Raw genomic sequence first — 17,069 nt, 5'->3', positions numbered from 1 at the left:
CTAAAAATATGGCTGTTTTGAAATACAAGCGCTGACTCAAGATAAGCAGGCTTTTTGAACAATGAATGATGCCTAGGAGTTAATAGGTTGGATAGTAATGACACAATAAGAATTTACTATTAGATGTTATTGAAAGAATGCAGTTTCATGAAAGATGTAAGAGTGTAATGAAAGGAGTAGAAATGAACTAAACAGAATGTTTTAATGAAAATAAGTTTGAAAAAACAGGAAGTATTAATTTAGATTTAAAATAGAAACAACTAATTTATAGTAGATTTAGTCTTTTTTGAATAAAGTTAAATAGTGGGAGTAAGGCCAATGATTGGAGAATAAGGAGCAAAAATAACTACGCTGAACACCTCAGTCATTGACTTCGACTACGCGTAGGCTCCATTACTGAGGCCGACTCCTGTTAATAGAATAGAACTTTCATTTACATGTTAGTATAAGTGGGAATTACTTGGTTGATAAAAATATTTTAAACCATTTGTAACACAAATTTTATTTTCTATGACTTTCTTTTCAACCACACTTAAGATTCCATGCAAAAATGTTACCAAATGTCCCCAGCTACTGCAGTCTTATCAGCATAACATTTGACAAAGGAAGAAAATGGACAATGCTTAAACCAGAATTTAAAAAAAAAATCAAGGAAATTAAGAGCCAGCGTTAGATGGCAGGTTTCATCCTTAGGCTAAAGATAAACTAATAGAAAATATATATTCATTGATCAGCAATGTAGTTTTATGAATATATATGTCTCAGTTTAATTATATACATATATGCTAGAGTATATTATTATGTGTGACTAGGCATTTATATTATCTATATAGCACATGGGAATATTATTTATAAGAAATTATGTCTTGCTTGAACACAAAACATACATTTTCAATATAAGCACGTTCATAATTTGCTTGCAGTATTTAATGAATATTGCTGAAGATTCTACGATGTGAGCTCTGAGTTAAAAAATATTCTTTTTTTTTTATGCTGACACTTTATAACACTATGTCTGAGTGAAATTTATGACTATATGAACAGTTTTATAAAAGTGTAGCACTCCAGAGACTTCCTGCTCTGTAAGGGTGGCAGCCCGAAATGACACAGCTGCGAGCATTTTTCACAGACGAGAAGCAAAATTGAACCCCCTTAAGGCAAAGTATAATTTCAACAGCTTGAAGTGAGCTCGTCTGTGTGTGTCTTTTACATTTTTCCTAATTCATAGTAACATTAAAACCAATCACTCTGCAAGCGGATGTGATTAGGATGGTCCGCGTTTGCCTTAGAAGACAATCTTGTACAATTCAATTTTTATCAGTGCAAAGATATACGGTCAGCTAAGTTTGATTCCTTGTGATAGGGATGGAGATTGCAAAAAAAGATGATTTTTTTTTTCTTTAATGATAGGAACAGTCTTTCCTGTGTGGCAAGGGTCCAAACAGTTTTCTGTTCTCAATATGGTCCTCTGGCAGGGTATTAAACCCCCCTGCACGGTTTGCAAGTTCTTAAATTGGCCCAGTGACCAGGAAGGGGGCTGTCTTCAGTCTGTGACTCAAAGTTTTCTCTTCCCTAAAAATAAATAAAGATGCCAAACAGCAATTGAACATAGTAACTAAAAAGGTCAGGGCTAGAGCAATGGAAGGCATTTGAAAGACCTTAGTCAAATCAAGGCAAATGATCTGACCTTGCAGAGTCGTACTGTGACTAAATTGCAGTAATGTTATTATCTGGTACAAAATAGTGTGGGAAAAAGGAGCTTTCTCTGCATGGTGGTGTGATGCATAACGGAAGCATTTTATCCATTAAAAGGCTTGTTGGCTAATCTGATGCAATAAGAAAATGCTTTGTCTTTATATCTATTATCATAGTTCACTGATAGTCAATATTTGCAGAATAATTGGCATGTGCAATTGTCATTTGTGTGCTGGAGAACTTTCATCTCTTTTTCAGCAATGGTACACCAGCTCAATGAATGTTGTTTGCACCTGGTTGACGGACCGCATGGACCTGCAGCTGCACATTTATCAGTTGAAAACTCTTATTAGGATGGTAAAGGTAATTCACTCTTCTCAAACCTCTTTATAGAAATTCTGCCGTTAAAAATGAATGCCTCGCCAGAGCTCTTTGCTGTTGGGTTTTGTGGGGTTTTTTTTTAGAAGCAGGCGGTTTGTGCTCACGCGTCATCAGATCTGGGTACAGCGTGTCTGTGCATTGTTCTTTTAATGTGAAATATAGAAAGTGAAATGCTTTTCACAGATACTTCTGGGGGGGGGGGTTTTGTACCTACTGACAATCATTTACAAAGCTGATCACTGAATGAAAGTTTTCAAGCAAAGGCAATTCCTTTCATTTTTAAGAACTGTACATTTGTATTTTAACAAGTCAATCGCTTGATAAATTCGTTTGTTTTAATTGCATAAATGTTGCAGTGATATTTGCTGCCAGCTATTTTTTTTTTTTCAAATATGTTCTGGGATCATTAGCCAAATGCAAATCAATATTATTCGTATGGTTAATTGAAGTAGTTTCTTTAACAATGGGTGTATACAATGAACTTTAAGGAATACAAAGGTGAGATAACATACCCTAGAAGTAGATTTTTATTCCTATGAATGTGTGTGTGCTTGCCTCTTGGACTTAAGGTAATTATTTCAGTGTGAAATCACAATGGTTTACATGAAATAATAAAGTCACAGGAGGGGGTAAATAAAGTTTTGATCATTTTAGTTTTGACTTGGTGCTTTCTAGTATTTTTGAAATGTTTATACTGTCTTGTACACACAGAGCAAATTGATGGCATGAATAAATTAGAATAGTAATGCATGGTGTTCTAATGATGATCTAAGAAAGGAGAGCATTTTGGCACCGTGTTTTGGTTAAGGACACAATCTATGTTCATCCGTTTCACATTTTGGTTTCTGAGACTGATAGACATAGCTGTTTATTATAAATTAAAATTGTGCAGGAATATGTGTGATGAGAGATTCCTGCAGCCAAGAAGGTTCTGAAAACCCCCCAAAACTGACTACTGTTATACACCAATGACATATAATAACAATTATCAACACCAGGGTTGATGTTTGGCCTGTAAAACTCTGGGCCTACATTTCTGGCACTTACCTTCGAGACAGGCCAGGATTCTGAAAACGGTGCTGTAATCAGAGCAACACACGACTAGCACTGTTTTTTCAGGCACATGCCAGTTAGGGCACCACTTTCAGAATCCAGGTCTATGTGTATAACTCACACAGTCTGAACTAGTGCTGCCCGATTCAGGAAAAAAATTTTGATTCGATTCACTTTCAATGACACAGCTTTTTAAGTTTAAACATTTTTTTTATTTATGTCAAAAATAGCAACATCCAAACTATAACATAGATGTAAAATTAGTTAGAAACATGGATTCACAGTGCACAGGGGTCCAGACGGCTTTTCAAAACCCAGCACTTTGTTCAGGTTTTGAAAAGCTTCCCGTCAAAATCACATCAGGAAGGGGCATCCACGCAGGTAAATGTAAGTAATTATTTCTTTCATAGGTACTATAGTTAGATTGTGAGGACGAGGGAAAGGATAATACAATAAATTCAAAACTATAGGTGTGTAAAAGGCACAACAAAAGGGAAAACTTCAATATCAAAGAACTCCAAAGAAATAAACTAAAAATAAAATCAGGAAGACAAAATATAGCAAAATTAAACAAGCCCAATAAAAATAAACTTCAGTCATTCTCACTACCCTCAGTCTCAGTCAGCTTCTAATTCCATGTCCCCAATCGAGCTAGTGAATTGGAAGCCAAGGAAAGGCCTCAACGACGGGACAAAAGTACACAAGGGAGTCGTGAGAACAGGATGTCAAGAGATCAGCCAAGGGTGTATAATTCAAAAAAATCACTTTATTGATGGGTATGCCGCAATGGCTCAAAAGACTCGACACTGGCAGTGTTTTAGCGTCTGTGCCTTTATTAAGAGTCTGGCTCGAATGAGGCACAGTGCATACGTGCACTCAAGTAGACACGCTGTAAAGGTGAAAGCAAGAAAATCACTAGTGTCTGAAGCGGCAGAATGAAGAGCGGAGCACCGTTCTTCCATGGGACTCCAGAAGAAGTCATGGACTGTGAGCTGAATGCAAGCTGAGGCTCTGAGCTGAGAGCTGGGTGTATTAGGCATTTTCCGTGCCATCAGGGCAGCGTCACTGCAGCACCAGCCATAAATGCTGGTTCATTTTAGATGGTTTGTTAGATGGCCCCTTTTTGGATTGTAGATCACACATCTGAGTCCCTCCATGCTACTGTGTTGAACCAGCTGATAGAATCCCCAGGAAGAGCAGCAGGAGAGATGGAAGAAAACACAGTTCCTTCAGAACCTGGCGCACATTTTCTTCTTGTCACAAGTGACTCTGCATCAGTAGATGGGTCTTAACCTTTTCCTATCGTGTGTCCCGGATGAGGGGACATTCCAGAAATGACATAGAAAGTGGATTAACAGTCTGTATGGACTAATAAAGAGCCAGGAACACAAAATATTTGAATTTACAGACTTATGACTTATTTACATTATGTTTACAATGATAACGGTGAATAATACAAAACTTTGCTAAAATAATTACGATTGGAACCAGCGCAACGTAAAATTTATTACGATAGGAAAAGGTTAAAGCAGTAATTAGTAAATAGCCCCCTCTGAGAGTAATGGGGATAGGGATTGTTTAACATGCATTAAATCACATTAAATGTCTTTGATAAATGAGACTCTTGGTCAATGATGTAAGTACAGTAAGGTGCTTGCTATGTTAGCCTGCATAGAAACAGATTCAATGATAGCCAAGTAGTAGTTGATCTATATGTTAATCGGGTTTTCTATTCCGCCTTTACCTATTCAGTTCAAGGTTGGATTACATTACAAGAGGTTGGGTCAGTTACCCAGGAAGTTACAATGGACTGATTGACAAGAACATTCAATAAAGTTGCTAGTACAAGTAGATCAGTACAACTATTAATACAATTGGGTTGTAGTTACAAATACAAGTAGGTCATCATTGGCTCTTCATTTTGTCCCAGGCATTGCATTAGACAGTTTAGAAATTGGCTTTTACAAATACAAGTAGGTCATCATTGGCTCTTCATTTTGTCCCAGGCATTGCATTAGACAGTTTAGAAATTGGCTTTTACAATCAGTGGCATGGTAAAGGGGGGGGGTCGAGGGGGACGGTCCGTCTTTGGCACCATGTTGGTAGTGGGTGCCGACACCCCTCCTTCTCTCCACCCCGCCTCTTCCCATTCCTCCCCTCCATGCTTGTGCCCTCCTTCCCTAACCCCATACCTTTAATTGAAATTGTTGCTCGAGGCGGTCAACAACGTGCTCTTTACGACCTCGTCTACTCTCCCACTGACATCACTTCCAGGTGCCACGCCGAGGGAGAGCCGATCGGGTCGCGAGGGGCACGTTTTTGACCGCCTCGAGCAACAACTTCAACTAGAGGTATAGGGGAAGGGACGGGAGGGAACATGCGGCAGGGGGGATCGGAGAAGGAGCTGGGGCGGAGATGAGGGTGGGGGGAGGGTGATAACACCCCGGGCGCTTCTCACCCTTGTTACGCCACTGTTTATTGAGTTACTTCAGGGTTAGCTCCCTGTCTTGGTACAGATAAGCTTTTAAACGTTTTCTGAACCCGAGATAGTGGTCACAAGATCATAGTGTAAGTGCTAATTGGTTCCAGCATTTTGCTAATTGATATTGGATGGATAAGGTAATTTACCTGGTAGACTTTATATTGTTGCATGCTGGGAATTTTAAGTGGGTAAGATTTCTGGTGGCTTATCTGTTGAAGGCACCTTGGAGAAAGATACTGAGCTGTAAACATTTATTGGTTAATTTCCTTAATCAGGTAAATACAAGATTTCCTCAGTGACTTTGCTAAAGGGAGTTCGTTACAACTCTCAAGAACATTTGTCGCAGATATATTAAATTAGCCTAGGAGCTCTCAGGCTCAGGACACACCCAGCCAATAAAGTTTTCAGGATATCCACAATGAATATGCATGAAATAAATGTCCATGCACCACCTCCGTTGTATGCAAATTTATCTCATGCATATTTATTTTAGGTATCCTGAGTGTGTCTCAAGGGCTGGGTTCAGAACCCCCGAGTTCATCCAATAAAAAGATGTCACCTACAAGTCACATGTCGACTTACTTCGGTAACTCATTCTGAGCTTTCATTGCCCATCTCTGTACATATCAAATAGTAAAAGTCTTAAGGTGACAGAGGAATATATCTTGCTTAAAAAAAAAAAAGGCTGAGAGCATTAAGTAGGTGGTTCTCAGCACTTATTTCGAGGACTATGAGGTGGCCTTTTGCAAAAGCATTTTGAACTAAAGTATACTTTTCAGGGAACATATTCCCTTAAAATAGAACAGCTGTGGTAAACAGCCCTGTATGTGTGAAATTCTGAAGTTATTATCATGTAAATGCATTATTCACCATCTTTCAAGACTCTTCCAGAAATTGTTTTTTTTTCTAAATAGACAGAAGGCGACTGGTTCCTACACTGGGGAGCAATTAGGAAAAATGTAATGAAAATAATAAAGGGCAATAACCATGGCAACCGTAACATGAGTGGACCCTTGTACAGGTTGTTTATACTTGTACCCTTACCGCTTACATGCGGTCTTTTACTTAATACTTGATAACCGTATCGAACTTCACAGTGAATCGCGGTATGCAAATAAAATTTTATGTTGTGTTTTTTTGTTACTCACCCTCAGTTAATATGGTCACATTTGCTCAAGTGGAATTATAAAAGGTGGCAGCTTTATTGAAGTCAAGACAAGAGACTCTATCTGAATACCTGAGCCCTCCTAGCTTACACTCATAATAGATATCATAAATACTCAGAAGATCCCTGGAACTGCTAGCCCAACCCAAGTGAGCAAACTACTGTTCTGTCGGAAGAAACAAACATAACTCAGGACTTCCATAAGAACCATACTGGGTCAGATCAACGGTCCATCTAGTCCAGTATTCTGTTTCCACAGCGGCCAATCCAGTTTACAAATACCTGGTAGAAACCCAAGTGGTAGTAAAATTCCACGTTACCAATCCCAGGGCAAGCAGTAGCTTCCCCGTGTCTGTTTCAATAGCAGACTATGGACTTTTTCTCCAGGAAATTGTCCAAACCTTTTTTTAAACCCAGCTATGCTAACTGCTGTTACCACATCTTCCAGAAACGAGTTCCAGAGCTTAACTATTCATTGAGTGAAAAAACATTTCTTCCTATTTGTTTTAAAGGTAGCTGGTTTTAAGAAAGATGTGGACAATTTCCTGGAGGAAAAGTCCATAGTCTGTTATTGAGAAAGACATAGGGGAAGCCACTGTTTGCCTTGGATCGGTAGCAATCAATGTTGCTACTCCTTGGGTTTTGGCCAGGTAAAAGGGACTTGGATTGGCCACCGTGAGAACGGGCTACTGGGCTTGATGGACCATTGGTCTGACCCAGTATGGCTGTTCTTATGCTCTTACGTGAGCCAAGTATAGGACAAACAAGCCACTGTAACATCACTGATGAGGTTGGCTCTGAGGCACTGCGGACTGAGGCATTATGACATCACAATCTCAGCTCTGGAATGTTGCTCTCATTGGGGTTCTGGAATCTTGCTATTCTTTGAGATACTGGAAAATTGCTACTCTTTGGGTTTTGGCCAGGTATTAGTGACCTGGATTGGCCACTGTGAGACCAGGCTACTGGGCTTGATGGACCATTGGTCTGACCCAGTAAGGCCATTCTTATATTCATTGAGTGTCCTCCAGTCTTCATAATTTTTGAAATAGAAAAAATCAATTCATTTTTACCCATTCAACACCACTCAGGATTTTGTAGATTCAGTGGCAATAATAAGGGGGGGGGGGGGAGACTGCACCAGACACCATCTTGGTGGGAGGTTCTGGTACCTCTCCTCCTCTCTGTTCCCCTTACTTCTTTAGTTCTTCGCCGGCTGAAGCAGCATCTCCAATCTGCTGCTTGTGCCAGCCTCTGCTCTCCCTCTGAAGTCACTATAGGAAGTAGCAGGAAATGATTGATGTTAGAGGGAGAGCTGAGGCTGGCATGGGCAGCAGGTTGGAGATTGTGCTTGCACTGGCGAAGAGCCATAGAGGTAAAAACTTTAACATAACATAAGCAGTGCCTCCGCCGGGTCAGACCATAGGTCCATCCTGCCCAGCAGTCCGATCCTGCGGCGGCCCAAACAGGTCACGAACTGTCTGAATCACCAGAAGGGGCCCCTTTCCACCTTGGTTTCTCATTTAAGTCCTATCTTCCCATCAAAGTCCTCACCCTCTGGTCTTGCCCATGCACGACCTGGTTGGCTTTCTATACTTATTACCTGGTTAGCTTTCTATACTTGTGTTACATCCCAGCACCTCTCTCAGTATCCCACGAGATATTTAATTTCATCTGAAAATTTAATCACCTCACTTGTCATTCCAATTTCCAGGTCATTTATAAATATGTTAAATATTACCAGTCCCAATACAGATCGCTGAGGCACACCACTATTCACCCTTCTCTATTGAGAAAATGGACTTTAGTCCCAACGTTTGTTTTCTGTCCAATAACCAATTACTAATCCACGACAGAATGTTGCCTCCTATCCCATGGCTCTTTAATTTTCTCAGGAGTCTCTCATGAGGAACTTTATTGAAAAGCTTTCTGAAAATCACCTTTAACCACATGTTTATTCAAAGAAATTAGGAAAGTTGGTGAGGCAACTTCCCTTGGCTGAACCCAAGCTGATTCTGATTCATTATGCCATGTTGGTCTATATTTTCTGTACTTTTATTCTTAATAATAGTTTCCACTATCTTGCCCAGAACTTAAGTCAAGCTTATCAGTCTGTAATTTCTTGAATTATCCTGGAACCTTTTTTAAATTGGCATTACATTGGTCACCCTCCAATCTTCAGGTACTTTGGATGATTTAACAGAAGATTATAGATCACTACCAGCAGATCAGCAATATCATGTTTGAGTTCTTTCAGTACCCTAGTGTGTATACCATCTGGACCAGGTGATTTATCACTCTTTATATTTATAGTTTGGCGCAGTATGTCTTCCAGGTTCACTGAGATTTCTTTGAGTTCCTCCATATCATTACTTTTGAAAATCATGTTCAGGTAGACCTCTTGCATCTTCTTCTATAAAGACTGAAGCAAAGAATTCATTCAATCTCTGTTATGGACTTATCCTTACTCACTTCCTTTTTGTTCCTTCATGCTTTACCTGGCTAATGTATTCTGATTAGTGATCCACACTATCCAAATAATCCAGACTTAATGCAGGAGCACTTGGCACATCCTAAATGGATGGTAAATGTTTCCAGATTCATTTTTTGCAGGTCTCATGTGCTAGTTACAATAGAGCACAACCTGCAAATTTTTTTTAAAAGCCCTAATAAATGCCATGTTAAATCAGTTCTTAGCGTGTGGGAAAATCCCATGTTAAAATGCACTAAACTTAAATTTTACCACACATTAATAATAATAATAATTTTATTTCTTGTATACCGCTATACCGTGAGGTTCATTAGTAAAACGTATTGCCAGGACACAACAAATTATAAACCTAGTACAATAGTGGCTCAATCACCTCTACCCCACTAACCCCTAGATCATTGTTCATAGTTGTGTTTGCTTTAAACATTTTATATGATGGCTCAAGCCTCAAATAATTTGAAAGTGAATTCCTTAAAGAACATGCTAGAAATTGTTATGTAACATTAAGCCAAGATGAGACTGTTATTGGAATAGATATATTTTCTTGTTGAGAGTGTAGCAAGTGTTTTGGCTTGTATTGTGTAAGCACAGCAGAGAGAACTAAAGATAGACCTTAGAAAATGTTTTATGAGCTAAAAGATAGTAATCAGCCCCCTTCAACCAACTGAACCCATACCGCCCAAACTTCTAATGTCTCCGATGGCTTGCACTCCATCTCTCCCACACCTTGATTTTTCTAATCCCCATGGCTATGATGGGGAAGGAGTGTTTCCCAGTTACTGTTATCCTGCTGGTGCCATACTCAGAAATGGGGTCAGTCAACAACTTGCGGTGTAACTCTCCCTGGTTATGGTTGTCTTGTATGGCATGAACTCTAGAAGGAAAAGTCTTTCATCATCCCAGAAGACAGTTGCCATGACTTTGTCTCCATTTTGGACTCAGGATCTCTGTAATAGGCCCAAGTCTCATCTCCAGTCACTAAACTATAAAAAAATTAACTTGGTCTTCACGAAGCAACTCCAAGTTCTCCTGACAGCACTGGAGTCTCGTGGCCTTCTGACATGGCATCAGCATTCTTAGAACCCATCTTGCACTAACCTTGGACATGCCCAACTTTTCATGAATTATTTTCCAAACTGCACCTGCTGAGATGCCCATTTCTTCAGCTATTTGGGAAACATTAATTAGTCTGTCTGACACCACAATTAAATCCTTTACTTTCTTGCACATTTCTGTTGAAGTTGCTTCCACAGGCCATCCGGTATGAGGGTCATTTTCAATGGACTCTCTACCCCACTTAAACTGCTTGCTCCAAAATTTTACTTTGTAGGATTATAGGGCAGACTCACCATAAACTGCAGGTATGCTTTCATGGATCTCCTTTGGCTTTTTCCCTTCTTTTGTGAGAAATTTATCACTGAACAGTGCTTATTTGATTCACATGAGGACTCTCTTGACATCCTGTCTCTTGGAATGTTAGACTCGCACTGAACTACAACTATGAATGAGTAACCTTGAAACGTGTCACAACATGCACAGACTTGTTTCAACACGCTTGCTACTTTCTTTCATACTCAGTAAGATAAATTATTAAACACCCTTCATATATTAATTTTAACTGGCCACCACACAAAGGGGCATTTATTTTTTCTTTGATTTCTCATGTATTTCCACAGCTCAGAATCATGAAATTCCTGACTCTGGCAATTGGTGAGAAATTCTTTGCAAAGTTAAGCAAAGGATGTACATGAGCCAAGACCTCATTTGCATCTCTTAGCTGAAATTTGCAGAAATAGCTACAAAACCCATGAATAATTTTGCAGCTTAGTATATGGGGCCCTAAGGTTCCATTATGCACACTTTCTTTTCAAAGCAATCTATTAAACAATTAAATCTTTCTTGAGATTTCTTCTGCGCTAAAGGACCCTAAACCCCGAGCCTCTATTGTCTTTGTGATTTATGTTATATTTTGCAGCAGTATAAATTCTTGGGATAAAGTGTTAAATTGTAGACCTGCACTAATATTTTTATAACTCAGAAAGAAGGGTTTGGGATTTAAACAATGAAATTATCCACAGAGTCACTGAATGTAAGACTGTAACACATCATATAATTTCTGTTGTACTAAACCTGAGGCTAATGAAGGGAATAATGTAGCATTAAGTAGGTTTAGTCCTTTGTTGTCATTTGCTTTCCATGTTGGAAGCTAAGTAAAGCTGTGAGTTTCTTTAATCTTAATAACATTAATAATTTATAAAACGACAGCAATCTGCTTGGCGCTGCACAATGAAATGACACAGTAGGGTCCCTGTTTCAGAGAGTGTTTAATACCTACATATTCTTCTAGGGTTGTGCTGGACCAAGAGGTTTGTGCATGCACCATTAAGCAAATCATATTATTTTTACGTAATGCTGTAGGTTTTTATAGTTCATTTCCAGCCAGGGCAACACTGCATAGACAACTTGAAAACATGGAACCTGAAGCAAGCATTCAATAATGATCTTAATTGGTAGCAGAGTATGAATTGTACAGACGGATCAGGATGTAAATACTAGAAAAGAGAAGGGATTTTGGATTTAGCGCAAGATGAGTTACTTTCAGGTATATAGGTGCTTCCCTCTCCCCAGAGGGTTTACAATCTAAGATTGTACATAAGGCTTTGGACAGTTAAATGACCTGCCAATATCGTAAGGAACAACAATAGAGAATTTGAACCCTGGTGTTCCTGGTTATGAGTTCCTTTTTTTTTATTGATCAATTTTTCCATTATTTATCAAGCATTTACATCTTGTACAGAAAAGATTGATAAAGCAAAATCAAATATATGCTAAAGGAATTATTATAATATAAAAAAAAGAGTTAATCTCAAGTCCACAATTATTGGAAGCCAAGATAGTATTAAGCAGTTTTAGGAACCTCTAGAAAATAAGGAAAGCAAATGATTGAAGCTGAGGAGAAATATCACATTCTAATCCTAAGAGCTCAAGTTCCTTCTCTCTCGAGGAGTTTCAAAGATAGGAAAGTTGTTAATTGAAAAGGTTCAAAAACCACATATTTAAATGAGCGATATTTCACTATGCATTTACAAGGATATCTGAGGTAAAATGTCCCTCCCAACGAAGTAACTCCAGACTTCAAAAGTAGAAGCTCGGCATGAGACGCATTTGTACTTTTGGATTGTTTAGCTTTTCCATGTATCTTCCACCATAGGACTAGCAGGGACCCCTGAGGAAGACTTTCTTGTTGGGTCCAATGTTCCCAGCGGAATAGGTCCTTAAGGTTTTTATATGGATTGCTATGTTGACTTTTTAATATATTTTTTAATAAAGTCCATTTCAGGAACATCGTCTCTCCACAATAAATTATAAAACAGAACCTGCTCCCTAGCTAATGAACTTTCAATATTGCAGCCTGTTCTCATAGGTAGTCCCGATGCTCAACTGAAGTACTTAGATCCTCTATTTATGACTTGGGACATTGGATCCAGAACAGTATCTAATCTAAACCTTAGGTTTGTATACCGCATCATCTCTACATTCGTAAAGCTCGACACGGTTAACAAGAGTTAGGGTAGAAAGGAACTCCAGTGGAGGGAAGAGGCAAAATGAAGAGAAAATTTAGAGGACTACAATAACCGGACAGGGAGGAAGAGTTACATTTTTGAGAATAACCAGGTTTTCAGATGTTTACGGAAGAGTTGGAGGGAGCTCAGATTCCTAAGAGGGGAGGTACGGTTGTTCCAGAGCTGAGTGATTCTGAAAGGGAGGGAAGAACCTAGTTTTCCTACAAGTGAAACGCCTTTTAGAGAGGGAAAGGAAAGTATATATGTGTCTTATGACTGATACCAGTATTGTAGAAGCCTTCACTTAATTCATAAATGGTATTGCAGCGTAGCTTGCAGTGTTGCTCATATTTCACCCTACATATGTGTTTGCTCTTCTCCTAGAAAACCTACAGAGATTTCCGATTGCAAGGTGTACTGGACTCAACTTTAAACAGCAAAACATATGAAACAATTAGAAACCGACTTACTGTAGAAGAAGCCACAGCCTCCGTTAGTGAAGGTGGAGGCCTCCAAGGAATAACGATGAAGGACAGTGATGAAGAAGACGACGAGGACGATTAAATATTTTGTTCAAGAGGCCCACTTGACTGTAGCCCAGCAACCAGTGCATGTACCTAATCTGTTAATCCGTTAGCCACGTTAGGGAATTTTCTGTCAACTCACTCTAAATGCCCATACAAATTTTACCAATCTGACTGCCATTTTAGATGTGTGACAATGAGATTAGCACCTCGATTTGACTCATTGGTTTCCTAATTTTTAATCTACAGTATATGTTCATAAGCAATATGGAGCACCATTGTTTAATACTGTTATAATTGAAAATATAGAGAAAACATGCTAAGTGTGTCCCTGTTATAAACACTTGTACAATGCTTCATTACTGTACTGTATATACATTGATGGTAACATGTTGTGAAGATGAGTGAATTTCATTTTTATCACCCTTCTTGCGTGGATGCCAGCCGCTTCAAACAAAATACAGCGTTGTTTTAAAATAAGAAAACTTGGGCTATGATCAATGAGTTTTTATTCTTTCACTCGTTGACAATTAAAATCAGCGAGTCGTTCCGAATTCTTGTTAACAAATCATACACTCATACTCAAACCTACCATTCAACGACATAGAGGCTACTTACTATATGAATGGATTTCTGTCTTTAGCACATCCTGGAAGAACAAATTACAGTGAAAGAGGTCTTTTCTGTTGATGTCTGCCCTTTTAAATGTTACCTTTTGTTTAAGTTTTAATATCTGTGTATGTAAAAAAAAGACAACTTTAATAACAATCTTAGACAATAAACAGTGTTTATAATACTATATAATATTTATTTCTGTAGATTGTAACCTTGATTTACATTATTTCTGTTAAACAGCTGTTTTTATATATGCCATGTACATTGCATTTTAACCAGCTACTGCATGTGCCCAGGATCCTCCCCCTCCCCTACCCAGGATATATTTTCTTTTTGTGTAAAATAGTGGCTCCATCTTGCTTTCTGCCCTACAAAAGCCTACAGTTGTAAAAGTGTGAAAACTGTGGCTTATCAATAAATAACTATTCAAATGTCCAAGTCTTGATATATCTGTCTCTTTGGATGAATTAAGAGTCAAAAAAAGTAGATGACTGCTCAGAAATGGAGTGGTGCACCTTATTATTATTTGGGGCAGTGGTAATCAGTCTGTAACCATGACCCCATTGCTGTTGCCACAGAATGTATGCAACTCCCTGGAGGCTTGGGTCAATGATGTCTCTGTGGAGTGTACACCCAGATTGTAACCTCTAATTCAGGTAGGCATTACTCACAGATTGGGAAGCTCTTATTTAGAGACAAACAAATATGATGGCAGATAAAGGCCAAATGACCCATCCAGTTTGCCCATCCGCAGCATCCACTATCTCCTCCTGTCCCTATTGGCTAAGGCTCTTTACACCTGAATTGTGATGTCATAGAACTTTATGGTTATAGAAACATAGTAATAATAATTTTATTTTTCTATACCACCAACACCCAAAAAGTTCTAGGTAACACTAGTTTTTAAGCCCGTTACATTAACAGGTGCTAGCAGCCCTTCTCCCTTACTTTTACCTCCCCCTGTCCAGCAGCACCCCTTCCCTGCATTTATTTATTTATTTAATTTCTTTCTTTCTGTATATCTGTCTTTTTTTTCTCCCTGCCCCCTTTCTGTCTCTCTCCCTTGCCCACTGTCTGCCTTTTTTATTTGTCTTTCTCTCCTTAGACACTGGCTGTATGTCTGTCTTTTTTTATTTCTCTCTCTCCTTGTCCGCTGTCTTTTTTTCTTTCTATCTCTCTCCTTGGCTGCTGGCTGTCTGTCTGTATTTTTTCTTTGTCTCTCTCTCCTTGGCCCCCTGTTTGTCTGTCTTTCTTTCTTGCTTTCTGTCTGTCTCTCTCCCTGGCCCCCCATCTGTCTGTCTTTCTTGCTTTCTGTCTGTCTCTCTCCTTGCCCCCCCCCCCCAATCTGTCTGTCTGTCTTTCTTGCTTTCTGTCTCTCTCCCTGCCCACTGTTTTGGTCTTTATCTACTGTCATTTACTGTGTTACTATGTAAGGTCCAACAAATAGATATGTATATGCCATCATTTACTATGTATTAATACTAGGTATTAATATAGAACCAAATCTTTTCCAGAGAAGGGAAAATGGTAAAACTATAGGGCATCACTTGAGGTTGCAGGAAGACTTAGGAGTAATGTTAGGAAATTATTTTTCACAGAGGGTGGTGGATGCCTGGAATACCCTCCCGACGGAGGTGGTAGAGAGGAAAATGGTGATGGAATTCAAAAAAGCAAGGGATAAACATAGAGGATCTCTAATTAGAAAACAAATGGTATAAATTAAAGAACAGGCTGGTATTGGATAGACTTGTACAATTTGTGTCCTATATATGGTGATTTGGTGTAGGATGGGCTGGGGAGGGCATCAAGGGGAACTCCACTAACTTGGAACATGAAGATGTTACTGGCCAGACTTTACAGTAGATATTCTACAAACAATGGGATGGTTGGAAAGGCTGGAGTGAGCTTGGACGGTAACTTCAGCAGTTGGAACCTAGGATAATACCAGGTGGACTTTAGTCTATGGCCCAGAAATATCATAGAAGAGACAAGTTAATTTATTCATGTATTTTTAATGAGAATAACTAATGGACGGACCGTTCAAGTCTTTATCTGCTGTCATTTACTATGTTAAATGCGCCTATTTAATTACAGCACCTGCAATTATTCAACACAATTGATTATGAGGGAAAATAACAATGGAGAGATTAAGAGATATACACCCCCATCCCCAATCTCTCCAATAGTGTGCTGCCCAAAATGAACACTTTTCCAAAACCTATACATGCCCAGAGCAGGTTTAAATTCCAATGCTGACCTTGGCAACCATAGACATGCAAACCCCTTCTGAAATTAGGAATGCATATGTATGTTTTGGTCCCACTCATACCACACCTTAGTCCTACCCACACAGATATATGACCCATTTACACCAGTTTTCTAAAATCAGAAAAATCCAAACCTAAAAAGAAGGACTTCCTAAGTTTCAGTCACTGACAAGGTACAAAAGATGCCGGTGAGGAGGACGCTTCCATAGCATTTAGTGTGCGCTAATCGTTAATGCATGCTAAATCAGCTAGCGCACTTTAGTAAAAGAGTTGGCTAATAACTTATGGGCCAGTGACATCATGGCTCCAGGGGTTTGGCAGCCTTTAGTGCTGGTGCCTTAGGCAGGAGCATCACCTGGTCCACAGGTTAAGCTGGCCCTGTAGATGTTCATCTTTTTTGGACATTATGACCTGGATATCTTCATTCTGACTTGGACGTCCTTTTCAAAATTTCCCTCCATGTACTGGATCTAGCTGTCCTTCTAAAATCTGAATGAAAGACTGTAATGATGAAATGTCTGTCTGTGAGAAGGGATTTCTGCCCTAAAATAAATATTTTAGAGAAAGTTTTGAGGTGTTATGCCTAGCAACTTCCTTCTACGCCCTAGAACAGGGGTGTCAAAGCCCCACCTCGAGAGCTACAATCCAGTCGGGTTTTCAGGATTTCTCCAATGACTATGCGTGAGATCTATTTGCATGCACTGCTTTCATTGTATGCTAATAGATCTCATGCATATTCATTGGGGAAATCCTGAAAACCCGACTGAATTGTGGCCCTCGAGGAGGGATTTTGACACCTCTGTCCTAGAGCTTCCAGTTCAGCTGATTCCACC

General features: G+C 39.2%; 1 protein-coding gene across 6 annotated transcripts in view; it reads left to right on the top strand.

Moving 5' to 3' along the window:
* CADPS (calcium dependent secretion activator) overlaps positions 1-14,401 on the top strand; it is a 447,229-nt gene extending 432,828 nt beyond the window's left edge. For 3 of the 6 annotated variants that reach the window (XM_033925900.1, XM_033925903.1, XM_033925904.1), the window contains 2 exons: positions 1,954-2,058; positions 13,215-13,394. In XM_033925900.1, coding sequence (XP_033781791.1) covers positions 1,954-2,058; positions 13,215-13,394 — 285 coding nt within the window. Of the gene's footprint in view, positions 1-1,953; positions 2,059-13,214 lie in introns of all 6 variants that reach the window. The other 3 variants (XM_033925902.1, XM_033925899.1, XM_033925901.1) reach the window with 2 other exon arrangements.
* Positions 14,402-17,069: the final 2,668 nt, after the last annotated feature.

Source organism: Geotrypetes seraphini, chromosome 17 (genome assembly GCF_902459505.1).
Source record: "Geotrypetes seraphini chromosome 17, aGeoSer1.1, whole genome shotgun sequence".
In the NCBI taxonomy this organism is placed as follows: domain Eukaryota; kingdom Metazoa; phylum Chordata; class Amphibia; order Gymnophiona; family Dermophiidae; genus Geotrypetes; species Geotrypetes seraphini.
Note: the sequence above shows the minus strand (reverse complement) of the source record. Positions and strands in the feature narration are given on the sequence as shown.